The sequence below is a fragment of the Sinohyriopsis cumingii genome, chromosome 1 (genome assembly GCF_028554795.1).
Source record: "Sinohyriopsis cumingii isolate HCF-2022 chromosome 1, ASM2855479v2, whole genome shotgun sequence".
Classification (NCBI taxonomy): domain Eukaryota; kingdom Metazoa; phylum Mollusca; class Bivalvia; order Unionida; family Unionidae; genus Sinohyriopsis; species Sinohyriopsis cumingii.
In genome coordinates, this window is record NC_142961.1 from 92,512,532 (window position 1) to 92,532,172 (window position 19,641).

Below are 19,641 nucleotides of genomic sequence, written 5' to 3' on the forward strand. Positions count from 1 at the left end.
TTAAATAGGTACGTAATAAAATTTAGTATCAAAAGACCCATACGGTGGGATAATTTAAAATTAAGTGCCAGAAAATAGAGGTATCTGATTGTATTTCTACTTTGAGTGACTTAAGCTGGACAAGATGGTGCTATGCTCTTACTGAACAGTCCTAATGATTCTGGACAGAAAAGCTTAAAAAAGGCTTTTCATTGTGGTTGCTCTGAAAGCCATAATATTGCTAGGGGAGCCACCCTGAATATAATTTTTGATAAAGTGTACTCCATTGGTGAAGGTGATGGTATAAAAGTCTGTAATAAACTGAATACTCTTCTTCCACTTCAGCACAACTTCATTGGTTCAACAGCAAGTTTAGCAGCTAAATCTCTCTGCAAAAAAGAGAAATATAAATAAATACCCAACTGACAATCCACTACATTTTTGTTATACAATTATCATGCATGTGACTTGGAAACAACTCCAAGAAAACTAACTATTCCATACAACTGGTAACCAACCATATGTACTATGATGGATTTGACCAGGAATAGTATGCACTATGACTGATTTGATTGATAATGGTATGCACTATGACTGATTTGACAAGGAAGAGTATGCACTATGACTGATTTGACTGATAATGGTATGCACTATGACTGATTTGACAAGGAAAAGTATGCACTATGACTGATTTGACTGATAATGGTATGCACTATGACTGATTTGACTAGGAAGAGTATGCAATATGAATGATTTGACTGATAATGGTATGCACTATGACTGATTTGACTAGGAAGAGTATGCAATATGAATGATTTGACTGATAATGGTATGCACTATGACTGATTTGACCAGGAAGAGTATGCACTATGACTGATTTGACTGATAATGGTATGTACTATGACTGATTTGACTGATAATGGTATGCACTATGACTGATTTGACCAGGAAGAGTATGCACTATGACTGATTTGACTGATAATGGTATGCACTCACTATGACTGATTTGACTGATAATGGTATGCACTATGACTGATTTGACCAGGAAGAGTACGCAACATGAATGATTTGACCAGGAACGATGTGCACTCTGACTGATTTGACTGATAATGGTATGTGCTATGACTGATTTGACCAGGATGAGTATGCAATATGACTGATTTGACAAGGAATGATGTGCACTCTGACTGATTTGACCAGAAATGGTATGCACTATGACTGATCTGACTATGAAGAGTATGCACTATGACTGATAATGGTATGCACTATAACTAATTCGACTGATAACTGTATGCACCGTGATGGCTTTGACTAAAAATGGTATGCACTATGACTGATTTGACCAGGAAGAGTATGCAATATGACTGATATGACTACAAAGAGTATGCACTATGACTGATAATGGTATGCACTATAACTAATTTGACTGATAACTGTATGCACTGTGATGGCTTTGACCAGAATTGCATGCACTATGATTGGTTTGACCAGGAATTGTATGCACTATGATTGGTTTGACCAGAATTGTATACACTATGATTGGTTTGACCAGGAATTGGTATGCACTATGATTGGTTTTACCAGGAATTGGTATGCACTGTCATGGGTTTGACTGTTAATGGTATGTACTATGAATGTTTGACTGAAAATGGTATGCACTATAAGTAGTGAAGGGGGATACTATACAGACAATGGGAAAATACACTACAGCCCCCGCCAACACTATACAGACAAAAGGTTGTACAGACAAAAAGTTGGGACTATATATGGACAAAAGGTTGGATTTTGATCGATTGTTATAGGGTTTAACGCCATTTTTCAGCACAAGATAGGCTATACATGGCGGCCAGTATTAATGGTGGAGGAAGAACCTGGGAAAACCCCGGAAAGAACCAGCGACCCACGAGAAGCTACCGGCAAGCTTTCTCACATATCCACATTGGCCAAGCCCGAGACTCGAACCGAAGCAGACAGAAGTGAGATGGCAGTGATCCTTGACAGAGAGCGCTTTAGACCACTCGGCCACTCGGGGCCCCCGAAAGGTTGGAACTGTATACGGATAATAAGAATGGAACAGGTACAGTGACATCACAGTACAGGAGATTGACAACAATGTTGCAAGGGATTGACCCAAATTCATTGCTACTCTAGGTAAAGACAAATACAGTAAAGACATAGACATATACATAGATTGATGAACATCAATCTATCACACCTAAGATATAAAATCAACCCACAAAATTTTAGACAAGAGAATAAATGTTTTTGGGAGGCAAACATAAAATATAAATTCAAGAAGAAAAAAAAAATTAGGCAAGAGAGCAAATCTTTTCGCAACAGTGGAGTGGCCCTGAAAAGGGCTGTTGGTTTTTTGTTATCACCATTTCGTTAACATTGAGGGCATGGCATAGGTCTTCATCTCTGCCTCAAACATCTTCTGACTTCTGGACCATAGATGAGGACTCTCTTCAGACAGCCTCGCCTCTCCACATAGATCCTTCTTTTCCAAATGCTTGTATCGGTGATGCAGACAATTGTCCATGATGATTTGACATACATGGGTAAGTCCATACATAGCAGCACTGATGATATGAGAGTAGATGATTCAACATTAGTCCACATCTTCCAATGAGAACAGGTGAAGGGAATGAAGTGAACTGCTGTTATTTATAGTGGAAGAGTGGATTGAAATGGAGTTTTTTCACCAATCCCAATATGCGTTACAAAATTCAGTCACAGTGTGGAGTCAGTCTTCCAATCCGAAGAGAGCTGACTGTGACATCATATTCCCTATACAGATGTGTAAGCATCTGTGTGCAGTGAATCAACGTGACAGCTTTCAAACATGATGGAAACTAAGAAGATGATGAATTGGGGTACACGTGCCAAGGATGAGAAGTGGCATAGCAGCGGCTACCAAAGTCAACACAGACCTACTTCCAAAAGAGACTGATTTTAACTGAGATTTAGTGGATTTTCTCTCTTAATCGCAAGAATATGTTCCGGTACCAGCACCTCTGCCACCTTCTCCTTCCTTACCACACATCAAGGATTTTAAACACAGACAGATAGAAGAATTTGAGAAACTTTTACAGCAGCAGAAGGAAGCAGAACAAGCTATTCTCCTACAACAGCAATAGCAAGGTATGATGAAGAGGCATGAAGAAGGAAACAACAGGAAGAAGAAGCAGCAGCAGAGAAGAAACAAGGTCTAGGAGAGACGGAGGAAAGTGAAAGTCAAACAGTGATGGTACTCTTAGACATTTTGGCAGAGTTAAGGAGTCTGAAACAAATGTAAGTCATATTTCGATACTGTCAACATTACTATAAAAGGAGATCTGGGACAAAATATTCCATTCACCAAAGGGAAAGTCACAATGAAACTCCACTTTCGAAAATGAATCTCAAACAATTTGTAGGTCATGTATCCAGTGTACCAAGGAGTTGCTCGACAGTGAGGACATGGTTTAGGAGATAAGCTGAAATAAACCTTTCATTTGGTGGTCCCCGTTTTGAAACTGATGGTGACATAAGTATTGCATGTCTTGAAAGATGTCGCTTTGATGCAAGGCAAAGAATTTCTCTGAAATGTCATCATCGACAAACAAAACCCCAAAGCTTTCTTGAGAGCTGGCAAAAATGCCTTGCTTCAAACTGGCAAAGACATTTTCGGCCGACAAGAAACTCCTGTAAATGCCCTTCATGCTACCGAGTCAGGCATTCCTGCTTCCTTGACGCCACAGCAAGAACAATGCTGAAAGAGACAACAAAGACACCCTTCCAGAGAACTTCACACCCTCAGAGCTAGAAAAACCATCAAGAAAAGAAGAACCGTCTGAGACTTAGACATTTTTAATTATTAAATCAAAGAGAGAGAAAAAATGGTGCACAGAGAGTCTTGCACCTGTTCCAAGTTGGAACTGGATCTGTTTGCCATGCCACCCACCATGATGACAATGCAAGAATGCCAAGAACACTCATCTAGATGCTTGCTCTTAAGGAAACCTGATGCATTGGGTATCACCAAGTTTAACAGCACTACGATTGCTGGTGACAATAAAAATTTATCAGGATTTATCGAGCATTTAGAACTGATGGATTGCTTGCATTTGGACATGTGGTTGCAAGAAAAGTATTTGCTGAATGGTGTGGATGTCTGCCTAAGATTTCAATTTGATGGCTGATGCTGCCATTTACAAAACCAAAATTGAAGAAGCCAGACTTTACGTGTGCTTGGTGGAAGTGGGAAACAACATCAGTCACACTTTGAGCAGAACGACCACCAAGTGTCCGATACAATGCGTGAAAGTGACAACTTTCACTATTCCCACTGGACAGTGATCCATGATCGAAGATCATCTGTTCCAAGGACAGTTACCCAAGCGCTTTATCATTGGCATCGTCAAAAATTCAGCCTTAAATGGAGCCCTCAATAAAAATCCTTTCTTTTTTAATCACTTTGGTATGCCCATGATCGAAGTAAGTCATGATAGCAAGACCTTGTGTACCAGACCCTTCAAACCTAGCTTTGAGAAGAAGACTTACTTGAGATCGTACTTGTCCCTGTATGAAGCTACTGGACAGTTAGGAACCAACACCAGTCATGGCATTTTGTATGAGGATTATGCAGGTGGTTAGGCTTTGCGGGCTTTTGATTTTAATTTCACTCTCCATCAAGGCCGGGATGAGGGACATTTCCACACTATAAAATCAGGCCAGATTCATGTGGAACTTCAGTTTAAAAACCGAGATCCTGATGAAGTGGTATATGTCATTCTATTTGCTGAATTTCATAATACGATAGAAATCAACAGTTTGAGAGAAGTCATTCTGGACTATTAGAAGCTATGAAAGACTGTTATCCCTCTTTGAATGGTGAAGAATCAATGGAAATGGAATGGGAAGGAGAAATGGAATGGGGAGCAGAACCCCAAGACAAAGAGGTCATGGTGATGAGGTCCAGATGGCCAGAAAAAGAACATTTAGTTACCTGTTTTGCCAAACATCTTACAGAAAAAATTACGGAATTGACCAAGAAACATTGATATGGTGTCAAAACAATCATCCCAGTCAACTTCAACATGATAAATGTATGATTGGAGTCTCTGGAGGATGCTTGGAGTCTCATCTCAGGAGAAGCCATGTTGCATCAATGGTATAAAGACTTGCATGATCATTCCTCTCCTCTAATGATTGCTCTAGAGATCCATCACATCAAAGCTCTCTTGGCTTAGAGGGCAGAGACAAAGTGAAGAAACAGTTACTTGTCAGAGATTTTCAAGCGAATAGTCAGGACTGAATTGATGACTTTTCATTACCTGTGGGAAAAAAAAGAAACAAACAACAAAACAAAAAATGGAAACCAGGGAACTTTACCTTTTATTACCTTTTAAACAATAGTTCATGCACTGCTTCTTGGAATCCTGTGGTGTGTGCTAAAGATGAACTTCCTAATTCGCAAACCTCAAGACCATCAAGCTTATGTCATCAAAACAGATGACAGCCATCTCCCAGGAACCAATGGGTAGCCATCTATTTCCCTAAAGAGGGTTGTGTGGAGTATTTTGATTTGTATGGATTACCACCTTTGGAAGACAACATCATCGACTTTATGAGAAGAAATGCCCAGATGACACGATTCAATAATGTGAAATTACAAGGCACAGATTCCATGGTGTATGGACAATGTTGTGTGTATTTTCTTCATCAATGCAGTTTTGGATATTCTTTAGAACCTTTAGTGACTTATTTTAATTGTAAACTCTTCTAGAAATGAGGACAAAGCAGATCTATGGTTTTGTGACCATTATGGCCATCTTTTGTTTTTAGTTAGGAAACATAGTGAACATTAATGGCCCAATGACTTCCATTTGTGGAAATCTAACTTCACTTCACAACATTGTCAACCTTGTCAAATTCATTCCTTCTGTCAATATTTCATTTTGTATACGCTTTTCACAATTGCCATGAGACCTTAAATCTCTCATTGATGTACCTCAGGTTACTTTAGCTCTTAAAGTGCTTAGCTTTACTGATGGTGGAAACTCTAGAGCTAAGGTCAAATGCATACACATTTTCAGTAAAAGTGTCTGGTCCCGACGATTTTGTACTTGGCACTAATTTTATGGTATTTCTTCATCGATTTTAACTAAATAAAAAATAAAACTATAGCCTCCAAGCAATTTCCAACAGTTGCAAGAACTTTTAGGTGCAACAAGGCCAGAAAAGTAAAATTTTGAGACCTTAATTTCTGATAACCATGAAGCCAACTGCTGATTATGCCAGGAAGATTCCTGACTTTTTAAACATATCTTTTATTTTACTTCTTGATATTTATGTCAATAAATTAGTGTTTTTCAATGAGGTATGGTATTTAAAAAATTCAAGCATTTTTCAAGGACTATAGTGTTTTCAAGCACTATGCCAGTATATAATCCCTTTACCTCATGTAAGTGCCTTTAGATGCCTCTACCTCATTCTCGTGGAAGTGCCTTTTGACACCTCTACCCAATTCACATGGAAGTGAGTTTTGACAACTCTACACCATTCTCATGGAAGCGTGCTTGGATGCCTGCTGTAAACATCAGCCATTTTGGGATGGTTTTTGTAGCGCCACCTTCGGGGAAAACCCTTTATTAGATTCAACATTCACTAATGTGAATGGCCATTATGTCAGATTAGGTGGCTGATGTTTAAGCTCTGGTCATAATTTGCTATTTAGCTCATTCGGCCCCAATCCCGCCTGTAGGTGTGATGAGGCCGTACCCTATTTCCGAGCTCTGCAGCATCAAGGTCATTTAAGATACACCAACGCAGGTGGTATTACAAAAAAGCAGACAGATATAGCTCTACAATAATACCAAATAATCTGGAAGTTCTAGCTGCACTACAAAATGCAGAGGGAAAAGCCTCATTTTTTGGACCCGCTTTTTTCCACCCAAAATTTGCTTGTGGTCGGAATGCAATTTTGGGGCCGAATGAGTGAACCAAGTTTATGGAAATTTCTTAGAAATTGTCAAAGAATGTCTATTTTTGTAATTTATGTGCAATACTTATGCATAAATGATGAAATAAATAAATAATATTCAGACTTGGTGATGTCACAAAAATTCTCCCATTAACTCATTTGGCCCCAGAGGGTTTTGTCGTTTTCGCCTGAAATGCGAGTAGGAAAGACATTTTGGGGGCTATTTCTGAATACATCTTAATACATCGGCTTTCAACAGATTTTCCATGAGACTAATGCCTAGTTGTATTCAAAACATCATTTTTCATTGGTTATTTTGCTTGCGCATGAGCAGAAAGGTAACAAGGAGTTTTGTTTTTTTTTTTTGCTTAATGGCCCCATCATTTTCGTATGGAGACCACTCTTTATTCCAAATGCCCACCTTATCCTAGTTTCTGCAAAGGTTCTGAGGCCAAAAGGTCTAAAATCCAGACATAAAATAGCATCCCGACCACGAGCGAATTTTGGGTGAAAAAAAAACGGGTCCAAATAATGAAGTTTTTCTCTCTGTATTTTTTAGTGCAACTAGAACTTCCAGAATTTTTGGTATCATTGTAGAGCTATATCTGTCTGCTTTTTTGTAATACCACTTTGGTGTAACTTAAATTACCTTGATGCTGCCGAGGTCGAAATAGGGTACAGCCTCATCATGCCTACAGGCGGGATTTGGGGCTGAATGAGTTAATAGTGCACTGCACTGTGTAACTTTGGTACCTATAAATGAACTGCCTGCAAACCCATACACTCTATGAGGTAAAGGGTTATGGAGCCTACCTTTGATTCAAGCACTTTCAAGGTAACTGTGAAAATTCAAGCATTTTTCAAGATTGTGTGAAGCCTGTTTGTTAAGAATTATACCAAATATGCAAACTTCATGACACAGGAAAACTTCTTGGTCAAGGAAGGGCCATTACATATTCTGATGCAAGGGGAGATAATCAAACTAGAGCTAGGCCATATGGATATTCATACTAGATATCAGTTTTTTTTGTTAAGTTCTTCTACAGTTAACCAGAGGAAACGTAAGTTGTGATGGATGGATGGATGGATGGATGGATGAAGATTAGTAACACTATGATGGGTAGCACTGGATTGCAAAAACACACATGACTGGCATGATAAGAAAATGTTTACTCAACACAAAGATAGAAATGCTATAATCATGCTGTCTTATTCAACATACTATAAACAAGTTTTCATGTCTTGGCTTATGTTTCTATGTGCACTCTTTAGCATGTGTTACACAGACATGTACAAACAAAGATGGTCAGACAAAAGCATTAATGCCTTTCATAACATGTGAAATCATGTTTCTCTGTATACAAGCTTGTTTGTATCTGTGAAATTAATTAGGCAGACCTACCCCATATTTTATTTGATTTGGATGATATGGTATTCCTCCTCGTTTTTGGCACATATCAATGTGTTGCCTTTCTGGGTCACCAGCAACTAACACTTTGTCACATCCTTCAGCCTAAAAAAATTATTGATTCTCTTATTAATTTCATAACCCATATCTCTGAAGGCAATAGAAAATTAAGGAAGATTGCTATGCATATATTATGGAGGAAAACAAAAATGGCAACTTAGAAAAGAAACAAGTAATTTTATTATATTACAGCTGCCATATTATGTACTGTAAACAGAATCTGCCATGGCAAACAAATTTGTAATATTCTGATACAATATTATGCCTTTGTTAATGAAAGTTTAAGCAGCAATTTAATAAATTATGACAGATAGGGAAGCCGATTAAAACTTGTTCACCAGTGTCAATGTAAATTTTGCAGGTCTTTATCTTCATTCAGGATGAATGAAGATAAAGGTATAAGGAGCATTAAAAAGGAGAATTTTATTGCTGGAAAACTGATTAATTTGTATTATTTTAAAGTCTGTTTCCAGCAAATAAAAGCAGAGACAAATACCACAGATATATGCCAAAACTTGCTGAAATAGTGTTGATCAGATGTCAAACATATTAAACTTCCTGGAATATGAAGTAACTGATAAAAATAAAATCTAAATGTAGATCAATATTGTAAAAATGTCCTACTGTTTCTAATTCCCGACAAGTGTTGATGAGATCTTTCATTCTGACTTCAAATCCTGGAGCAAATGCATCAGGATTAATGGCAATGAAACACTGTCCCTGTAATGAGAAAAAAGATGTTTTTCAGCGCAGAAAACAGCATTCAAGCCTCAGTCTGCATTAGTAGCTGTGTAGATTAAGAACTGAGGATGGTTTAACTTGAAGGCACAAGAAATGAGGATGGTTTAACTTGGAAGGTTAAGAATTGAGGATGGTTTAACCTGAAGGATAAAATGCGGACAGCTTAACTTGGAAAGAAAAGAACTGAGGATGGTTTAACTTGGAAAGTTAAAAAATAAGGATACATTCATGGCATTATGCTTATACTTTAACAAAGGACTATTTTCATTTATAATGAATCAATATTACAAACAAAATCCTGAGACTGACAAAATTTCAAACTTGTATAATGTAACTGTTTCATAAAAATGTTAATTCTGATTTAATTACAGAAGGATTCCACTGTATTCATGGAAGCCTTAAGCCAAGGAAATAATGCTGCCTGGCAAAACTGATGTTTATTTCTGTCGTTCTATGTTATACTGTTTGTCTGCTATGATATATCTGACATGTCTATTACATGGAAAGAGAGAGAATTTGTTTTTTGTACCTTTTATAAACTCGTGGACAAGCATGAATATTATTTTTGTCTCAGCTGGGTTATTCTTACCCAAAAGACGTTGATGAGTAATAGCTATAACAAACTAGATTGTTAAGCTTCTTCCTGAAGTTGAATAATCTTGACAAAGAAGAAATTCTGAATGTGTTGTACTGCTTAGATCTGTGCCCAAAAAAGAACAAATAATTACCAAGTTTGCTACCCTGTCTGTATTTTTCCAGCGTCTAACATTGGGGCCATAGGCAGCTCCTCCCAAAATACCACAAAAGATTTCCACCAGTATAGCTAGACCATATCCTTTGTACCCTCCTGAAAAAAAGAAAAAGTTGTTGGAAATCCATTAGCCCATCATCTGTTAAAAAGCAAATTTCTTATTAATTTATGTTTCTCTAATAATACTTATCTATCACAAACCAGACATATCTCTGACTAATTATTACATAGAGAAAGGGAAGGAACTATTACAGGGTAACTCCCTTTTTCTACCTGATAGCTGGTCACTATTATACCTGGATGTATGTCTTTTTTTTGAGTGAAACCATAAATGACACTTTCATTATGGGGATGGGTGGGAGCAATTATTTGTAATCCGATAAAGTAAGGATAATCAGAGAAACAATTTATTAAAAAATTTGCTTTTTTCTGTGTCAAATACATTAACTCATCATATTATATAAAGAGAATAGGCAAGAGGAGGATGAAATGCTGAGCATTGTAACTCTATCTGTGTCACCCAGTAGAAGCATAATTGCCCTACAAGAGACAATTTGCTTATATGCATGTGCATAGGAGATATCTGTGGGATTCCCCACTTTATATTTTTGTCTCGCCATCAAACGTTTCCCAGACTTTTTTTGTGAAAGTGGAAAATTTATGACTGGATCTAAGGTCGTACTTTCATGAATGTAGGAGGGGTCAATGTCTGTTTAGCTAACACTAACCCAACAAGATTCAGTTCAATTCTTACTGAGGCCATGTCATGCAAATGGAAGCTAGAGAAGACAGACTGGGCATACCAGTCAGCTGACTCTGCTATGTCCTGATTTGAGACTACATTCAAGGTCAGGCTGATTTAAGTCACTCACATTAGTATACCTGATCCTAAGAGAGTTCAGAGCACACAGATTTGGCCAGCACCTGTGGGTTGAGGTCTTGCATTCCTGCCTGTTTAAGTGTATATTGTCCATGCATCTCAGGTATTATATGAGGGTACATACAGGGTCCAGGTAACATCTGAGGATAAATACAGCAGCTTTGCTACTCATGACAACAAACAGATCAAGGAGAGTGATCAAATAGTTATTGTTGGCTGACTAGTGACAACAACCTATTCTCAAGAAGGATCCTGGTTGTGTCACTAGAATGACTGAACTGACAGAATGGAACTGCATGTTGTTCAGATCTACAGATATCATCTGTAGCTCACTCACTCTGCGTGTTGAAGTTAACATACACTGCAAGTCATTGTATGATAGCTACAGCTACTTCAGTGGTGAGGGGAGAAGATGGTTACTAAAACTTAGACAAGTTTGTAAATGTCAAAAAAGGAAGAGATATTCCATTTGGGAACCATATTTGGACAGTTTGACTTGCATACCAATGATGACATTTGCCTTAAGGTCCAGCTGACTGGTGTAGTATTATGATCAATATAGACTGTCTGTATCGCATTGGTATGGATCATCTGTCTATACCATATTGGTCAAACTGCAAATCTTCACATCTGGCCTGTTTTCTTAATAATTTCAAGCATGGATGGGGTAAATGATACTTGTACATGCTAATTCCTTTCTGGTGGGGATAAGTATAACTGCAAACACTCAGGCCTCATAGATGGAGTGATACTGATAACAAGCCCTCATGCCTCCTGGGCATGGTTGTCCTTGTCTGTGAGTTCTCATATCATACTGGCAGGGTCCTAGGTTTTTATAAACACCATTCCTACATACTGAAAACAAAACCTTCGAGTCATACTGATCATATGCAATTCCAATGCTTGACTGGAATTGCCTGTGCTTTCTACTGGATGGAAGGATACAGTCTGTTCTGGTGCTTGTTCTGTGCCTGCATTGGGGGTGGGGTGGAGAGGGCATCTCAACATCAAACATGAGACTAGTCAATTATTCTACTGTCTTCATGGATAGATTATGTTCTGGTGCTTTTTTTGCATCTGCGGGGGTGGGGGGGTGGGGGGGTGGGGGGGGTGGAGAGGGGTTATCAACATCCCCTTGAGACTAATCAATGATTCAGACATGAGGTGTATGTTAAAATTCTTGCTACAATGTAATACCGCATCTTCATTTTTGTGGCTCTTAAGCTGCCTTTTCACAATGCTGCAACAGGCATTTGCAACCAAAGTGCATGTCAAGGAACAATTGTATGTATAGACATGTATCCTGCCAATTCTTCATAATCTTAAATCGTTTACATTTCTTGCACTTGGCTGTCATCTCTATCATGAGGAACAAACAAGTATATATATATATATATATATATATATATATATATATATATATATATATATATATATATATATATATATATATATATATAATTAAATATAAATTTAAATAATGTAAACTGCATAATCAAACAAACAAAGAAGTGCAGTAGTTGATATGTACATTACTTGAAAATTTCTCCAATGAAATTTGTGTTGCAGATCAATATCTCAAATGACAATAATGAACAATATCAAAAATTGCAAAAGTACAAATTCACTGGGGCCCCAAGTGGCCGAGTGGTCTAAAGCGCTCTCCGTTACGGATCACTACCATCTCACCTCTGTCTGCGTGGGTTTGAGTCCAAGGCTCGGCTAACGTTGGTACGTGGGAAAGCCTGCCGGTAGCTTCTCGTGGGTCGGTGGTTCTTCCCTGGGTTTTCCAGGGTTCTTCCTCCACCAGTTATACTGGCCGCCATGTATAGCCTATCTTGTGCTGAAAAATGGCGTTAAATCCTACAACAACAACAACAACAACAACAACAAATTCACTGGAATTCATACCATGGACCATATAATATAGCATAACTATTCCACTGAAAATACATGATATCTATCCATATGAAATTAAAGTATAGGAGTAAATGGATTCTATGGAAGACATTATATGAAGACAGCAAAAGAAAAACTAGTACATCCAGGTATAATAGTTTCCACCCAGTGGGTAGGTAGGGGAGTTAACTTGTAAGAGTCGCTTCCCTTTATCAATATACTATGGTCTCACTGGATAGTTTCATATTTTGACACCTCCCTAATTTTTAAGGTAGAAGGCATGAACCTAACTATCATAAGCCTAGCATTTATAAATTCACACAGAAGTTAAATCTGCAATGTGGTTTAGATTTACTTTGAGTTAGGCTTGAAAACAGGTTGGCTTGTTTGGTGACTGCCTGTCACAGTTAGACTAGCACTGGAGATCAAATGCGTAACTTGGGCTGCAAATGAACATCCGACTTGGCTTACATATTTATGTACGTCTACTAGAGAAGTAAATATCTAAAAATCTAGATGGTTGAGGGGCGATGAAAAGTATGCTAATTTGTTATAGTACTAGTGAACTTTATTCATGCATAAGGCACATACTGATTCTTTTAGCTGCTTTGTCACAGGAAAATATTAAAAATAGCTCTTTGCTGTCAAAAATGAATGTAAAATTGAGGGGTTGGTGGCAGTGTTGGTTCAGTATAAAAGCCATCAGTTGTATCAGGAATTAACCTGATTGCAACATGCATGCGTTCTACAAAAATCATTAGTTTGTTTTTATTTGTATCTTCAGTGTAAAATTATTCTCATTTTTCTGCAATAGGTCATTGTCAGATGAAATTCACCAGATAAACTGTCCAATGAGACCTATATAGACAGAAAGGCATTTTTCAAAAATCTTAATGGGATGACTGGATTCAAAGGTAGCAGAGAAAATTATCATGATGTAATGTCATCAGGTAATGTATTTGACAAAGAAATAAAACAAAGATGATGAAATTTAATTTCAAGATTAAATGGATTGTATGTAGGACATCATTACAGTATGAGAGCCAAAGTGAAAATGTTACATCTGTGTAAATTACTGGTGACCAATTAGCAGGTATAAAGTAGTGTTAACCTGTAAGTGCTTCTCTTTATAAAATACAGAAAGACTGACATTTTTTCTTTCTGGGAGGGCTGGATCAGGTAGCACAGAAAGTTGTTCTATCATCTGGTATTTGACACAGGAATTTTTTTTTATAGTCAATTATTTTTCTCCAAGAATGCTTACCATCATCATATTAACATTAGGGATATAAGCCTATTAGCTTCTAAATTCAGCCCGATCAAAAGGCAAACATTTGCCTTTTCTGTCTATATCAAATGGAGAAAGGGCATTAATAAATTTGTTTTGAATTCAACAATGCTAAAAGTCAAACTCTAGGTAAATGCCAGGTGAGCAAGACCTGAGATACTTAATCCTACTATTTACATCAATGTTACTGACCTTAATTAATCAGTCTGAAATTTTTATTTGACAGCTGAATGTCCATCAGCATCCCAATATTGAAATACTAGGTTTTAGTATTGGATTGAATAGCTTATTTGCTCATGTATAACTTATTCTAATCTGTCAACAATGTTGACCTACATCTGCTTTTGCAATTTGTACCTAAATGCCCATTCTGTATCTTCTTACCTTTCAAGTAATGAGCAAGGTACTAAGAAAATTGGTGAGAAAGGACCAACCCAGGGGCCTGTATCAGTTGCATATACATAGTCATCCATTAATGCTCAGTAAGAGGGTGGGTTCTCAATAGTTTCAAAGTTATGCCCCAGGGATTAAGGATGGACCCAGGGGATAATGTAAGCTGCATATCTTTACATGCCCTGCAAATGTACATATGGATTTAGTTTTTGACCTTAATTTCTAGGTTATGACCTAGAGGTCAATTCCTTGGACAGGCAGGGAGGGAAGGAAGGAGAGGAGATAAACCCATAGACCAATGTCACTTGCACTTCTGTATTTATAAAAGCATGCCCATTAAGTGTATATATGGTTATAGGGTAGGAAGTACAAAAGTTTCCAAGTTATGACCCAGGAGTCATTATTAACTGCATGTCTGAATCCTTTTATTCTATACCAATATGTGTATATATGATGGGAGAAGACTTGCCAAATTGTGACTTGGGGATGGGTCCTTGCGGGTAAGTTTAGACCCTGATGCCATTAAGTTGTTGTATATCTAAATTTATCTTTTATGTATGAAAATCCTGCCCATTTTTATCTAAATATATTGCAACACTAATTGCACTTTCTTGACTTTGTGACCTTAAGGCCCTTCCTTATGACCTCAGAGCTAAAATCAAAACACGTTATGCCACTTACATCATAGGAAAACGTATCGAAAAAGGTTTCATTCATGTCTAAAACTGAACAAATTAGCATTGTAATGGGCAGAGGTTATCACAGTATTCCACTGCTTTTCAAAAAAGCATGATCCAATAGGTAGAGGTGATCACAGTATCCTCATTGCCTTTCAAAATAACATGATATGATACACAGAGCTGATCACAGTGTCCCAAATGCTTTTTAAAACAACATGGTGTAATGGGTAGAGGTGATCACAGTATCCACAATGCTTTTTAAAACAGCATCATTATAATAAACATTTTTGACAACTCAACCATGAAGAAAACAACAACTGGTAGTGTGGGCAATGTATTTAAAATCCACAAAATGAATATTATATTAGCTACCTCATAATAATCAGACCATTAAAAAAAATATTTCCATCAATATAACCTTGATAACTGGGACAACTCATACATGGACAAATACAGTACACAAACACACATTACCAGTCATTTCTGAACCACCCAAAGGCATTAGGCCCCCACCTTCTAACACTGGCTTGGGATCACTGGACATCTGGAAAAGTTGGATGATAGTAGCTGGTTTTAACATCTGCATTTAAATATTGTGAAATTTATTTACAGGACATTTTCCAATTATTAAAATCAAAACAACCAAGAGACTAGGTCTGGAAAAAATAGATTTGTTTTTACTTAACTGGAAGTGCATTTCTTTTCAAATTGGAACTTCCCATTTGAAATAAAATTCTTGTGAAGCAACACAAAATCTAATTTGTCATGCAAAACTTTTAAACTTGCAATGGACTGCTTGACAATGGATTGGTTCTTTTATGTCAAGGGAAATATGTTTTACTAGGCTGAGACATTAAATTGCAAGTCTCAAGAGTTAAGGACAATTACAAAGAAAAGTATACTGTTTTTGAACATAATTAGTACTTCATGGAGAAATGTATACACTTTTCAAAAGGATGATCATCAACAATTCCTTCGACTGAATATAAGGGGCCCCGAGTGGCCAAGTGGTCTAAAGAGCTCTCCGTTACGGATATCTGCCATCTCACCTCTGTCTGCGTGGGTTTGAGTCTCGGATTCGGCTAATGTGGGTATGTGAGAAAGCTTGCCAGTAGCTTCTCGTGGGTCGGTGGTTCTTTCCGGGGGTTTTCCGGGTTCTTCCTCCACCATTAATACTGGCCGCCATGTATAGCATATCGTGTGCTGAAAAATGGCGTTAAACCCTACAACAAAAAAATCGACTGAATATAAAAAATAATACATGCTGTTAGGTGGAAGTTTTCATTATAATAATTAACTGTGTGGTGGGGTGTTTTAGGAGCTGATTAACAGCACTCATATATAATCTCTTACAATTACATATATTCTTTATTCTCTTTAAGTGATACCCAATTTATTATTATTAGACAGTTTATTCTGAAGCTGAAAATTTCTGTTGCATTTTGAGTAATAGCATGATGGTGTAAAAAAAATTCTAATGGCGAAGAATTTCTCTATACGGAAATTATAGATATTATAACATTGACTGTTACAAGGGTCATCTATCCAGGATTCAGAAAACTGGGATAACTCACTTCTTCCTCCCAGCAAACCAGGAGAAGTCACTTCTTCTCCTGGCAAAAAAGGAGGAGTAACCTGAAGAAGTCACATCTCCTTCCTGGCAAAACAGACAGAAGTCACTTCTCCCTCCTGGAAAAACAGAATTCACTTATCTCTACTGACAGAACAGGAAGAAGTAAGCAACTTCATGGAGACTTGATAAAATTGACTGCATTTTTGTAATATAAAAGCTGCTTAGTAGTAGTAATTGCAGTAGTAATTGCATTAATAGCTGTTGTTGCTGTTGCTACAGTAATTCAAAATTATTGTGTGTTTTCTTACGATCAAGCCAAACAACCATAATAAGCTTATGTGAAATTCATCACGAAATAATACCAACTACAATATCGGACATTTTACCACACAGATAACTTAAAACAGCCTAAACTGATATTAAGCCAATATATGTCATTTGGTGCAACCTTGGATTCTGCCCTCATACTATTTAGGAATTTATCTGAATAATGGTGAAGTAACAATTGATATCTGACAACCTGAATGAGAAGACAAATTGCTTACTGTTTCTGTTCTCATCTATAATGCCATTAAAAAAAATTCTATCAGAAACGCTTTGAAAATACACTTCATGACCTAAGGCAGGGATCAGCAAATAGATCTCTTGAGATAATTAACTCTGGTCAGCAGATGTAATAAACACTGCTTCATGAGGATCTGCATGAAAAAGAGATGATTTTTGTACCTGTAAAACACTGTAAACCTTTACTCCCCAGGTACACTTTTCTATGTCTTTACCTTTGCCCCCCATCTACGCTTATCTAGGCTTTTACCTTTGCCTCCTATGCATTTCTACGCATTACACAGTATCTACTATGAATATGTTACATCTTCCATTTACTGCGAGGTAGCCAAATGCTGGTAAAAAGTAATAAATCATCTTTACTAACATTCAATTTTAATTACGTACTTCCTAACATTAGAACATATAAATCTAAATCTGAAACCAATTATACATATTTTTTTCTCCCATGGCTGCATTCAAAATGGCATTGTTAGCCGATTGTAATACTTCACTTTGATGTAAATATTATGGCCTTTCAACATATGTAAGTTACTTATAATTGTAATGTTTTTCAAATATGATGCTGAAGTTTACATTAATAGTATAAATTCATAATGTCATCATGTTATTTATGTGGAAAATCCCATTCTTAGAATGTGTGGCAAAGTCTTCTTTCATACAGTGTAATGTATAATGTAGCTTTAAAATGTTTAAAACATGAAATCTGCCATAATTGTTGGGCATATAAGATAAAATAACAAAATCAAGAATGTTTGACTTGTTCATTTCTTCCATTCATTTCAATATGCAAAGTTTCAATGAAATCATATAACAGATGATACTGGAAGTGAAATTTTGTATTTACGAATCAAATTCCTTGATTTCATCATGGTAATGTCATCCTCATCTGTTGATTACAGTGATTCATCTGGAAGTGAAAACAATTTTTCTAAATTCAGTTCTGATGAAATATCAGATTTCAGAAACAATGATGCCTTTAATGGCGAAGGATCTGAAATTCTTTTGTCAGATATTGACAATGAAATGTCATCAGACTCGAGTGAAACTGACGATCAGTGAAACTGGTTTGCAGACATGCAAGATATTGACAGAAGTCCATTTACTCAGCAGTCAGGACCATCACATAATTTGCAGGAAACAGCACCAGGACTAGACTATTTCCAACAAAATTTTCCAGCTGGACTTTTTTTAAAAGATTGTAACTGAAACAAATAAATCTGCAGCTGAACAACATGTGGATCATGAAATCAGTGATGCAAACTGGACAGAGACCTGTGTGCCTGAGATGTCCGCCTTTATTGGCATGTTGATCTTCATGGGGATAATCAAAGCTCCAGACTATAGTTTTTATTGGTCAAATGACAAATTTCTATCCAATGAAGGAATCAAAAATGTAATGCCACACAGAAGGTTTGAAAAAGTATGAAGGGTCTTGGCTATCGATTGTGCAAAAGCTTACTATGCCTTTGAGAGGAAAGTTTTATTATGTATATTTTGATAACTTTTTTACATCCATTCGACTGGTACAAAGTTTATTGAGATATGGTATACATGCCTGTGTTACTATGAGGAAAAACCGATAAGGCTTTCCAGAGGAATTTAAATATCCACCATATATAGAGAAAGGAGACCATTTAATCAGACAGGATGGAAAGCTGACAGCCACACTGTGGAAGGACAAGAAACCAGTGACAGTCCTATCCACAGCAGCAGATCCAACCATTATTGATATTGCTAACTGGAAACAGAAAGATAGGACAGTGCGACTGGTTAACTCTCCAAAGGCCATCACAAATTACCAACAGTACTACCGGTGGTTGACATACGTGACAAACTCAGGGCCAAATATCAAGTTGGATGATCATCAAAGAAATGCTGGCAATATATGTTTCATTATAAGTATATGTATAATCAATGGTTTAAAAACAAAGGTGGAGAGTCATCCTGAGAGTCAGGAAAGAAGAAAACGATTCAGACAGTTCGATTTTTTAAATTATTTGGCAAAGCAGCTCATAAGAAGTTTCAAGTACAGGAAGGATGCCATACATCAAAAATCTGTAGCCCCAGTGACGCTGGACAATACTGAGACACACAGACTTCAGATACTTAAAAGGAAAAAATCCACCTGTAAATACTGTACCAAGCATGGAGAAAAAAGATGTAAAGAAAACAAATTTGGCTGTGTCATTTGCAACGTCCATCTATGCTGCATAGAATGTCACAGCTTGTTTCATCAAAGCATGTTCATTGTAGAGGAGTAGCTGTGATGTGCTCCAATACAACTGTAGGTATTTTTTTCTTAGTGTCATGTTTGTTTGTTTTGTTCCTCAACACGAAAGTCTGAGAACAAGTGATTTGCTAAATAATTGATATTTATATTCGAGATCAGCTTTTCAATGAAATGAAACAACATTAGGTAAGATCATTTTTTCCCTCTTATATACACATGTATAGA

At 37.0% G+C, this 19,641-nt stretch overlaps 1 protein-coding gene across 2 annotated transcripts in view; it reads right to left on the reverse strand.

The window, feature by feature from the left end:
* Nucleotides 1-230: 230 nt before the first annotated feature.
* Nucleotides 231-19,641, reverse strand: part of LOC149807353 (uncharacterized) — a 54,231-nt gene continuing 34,820 nt past the window's right edge. For both annotated transcript variants that reach the window (XM_089965780.1, XM_089965771.1), the window contains exons 7-11: nt 15,521-15,590; nt 9,884-10,002; nt 9,039-9,134; nt 8,349-8,459; nt 231-368 (exon numbers count right to left, since the gene is read on the reverse strand). In XM_089965780.1, the coding sequence (XP_089821906.1) occupies nt 321-368; nt 8,349-8,459; nt 9,039-9,134; nt 9,884-10,002; nt 15,521-15,590 (444 nt within the window). In that variant the 3' untranslated portion in view covers nt 231-320. The remainder of the gene's footprint in view (nt 369-8,348; nt 8,460-9,038; nt 9,135-9,883; nt 10,003-15,520; nt 15,591-19,641) is intronic.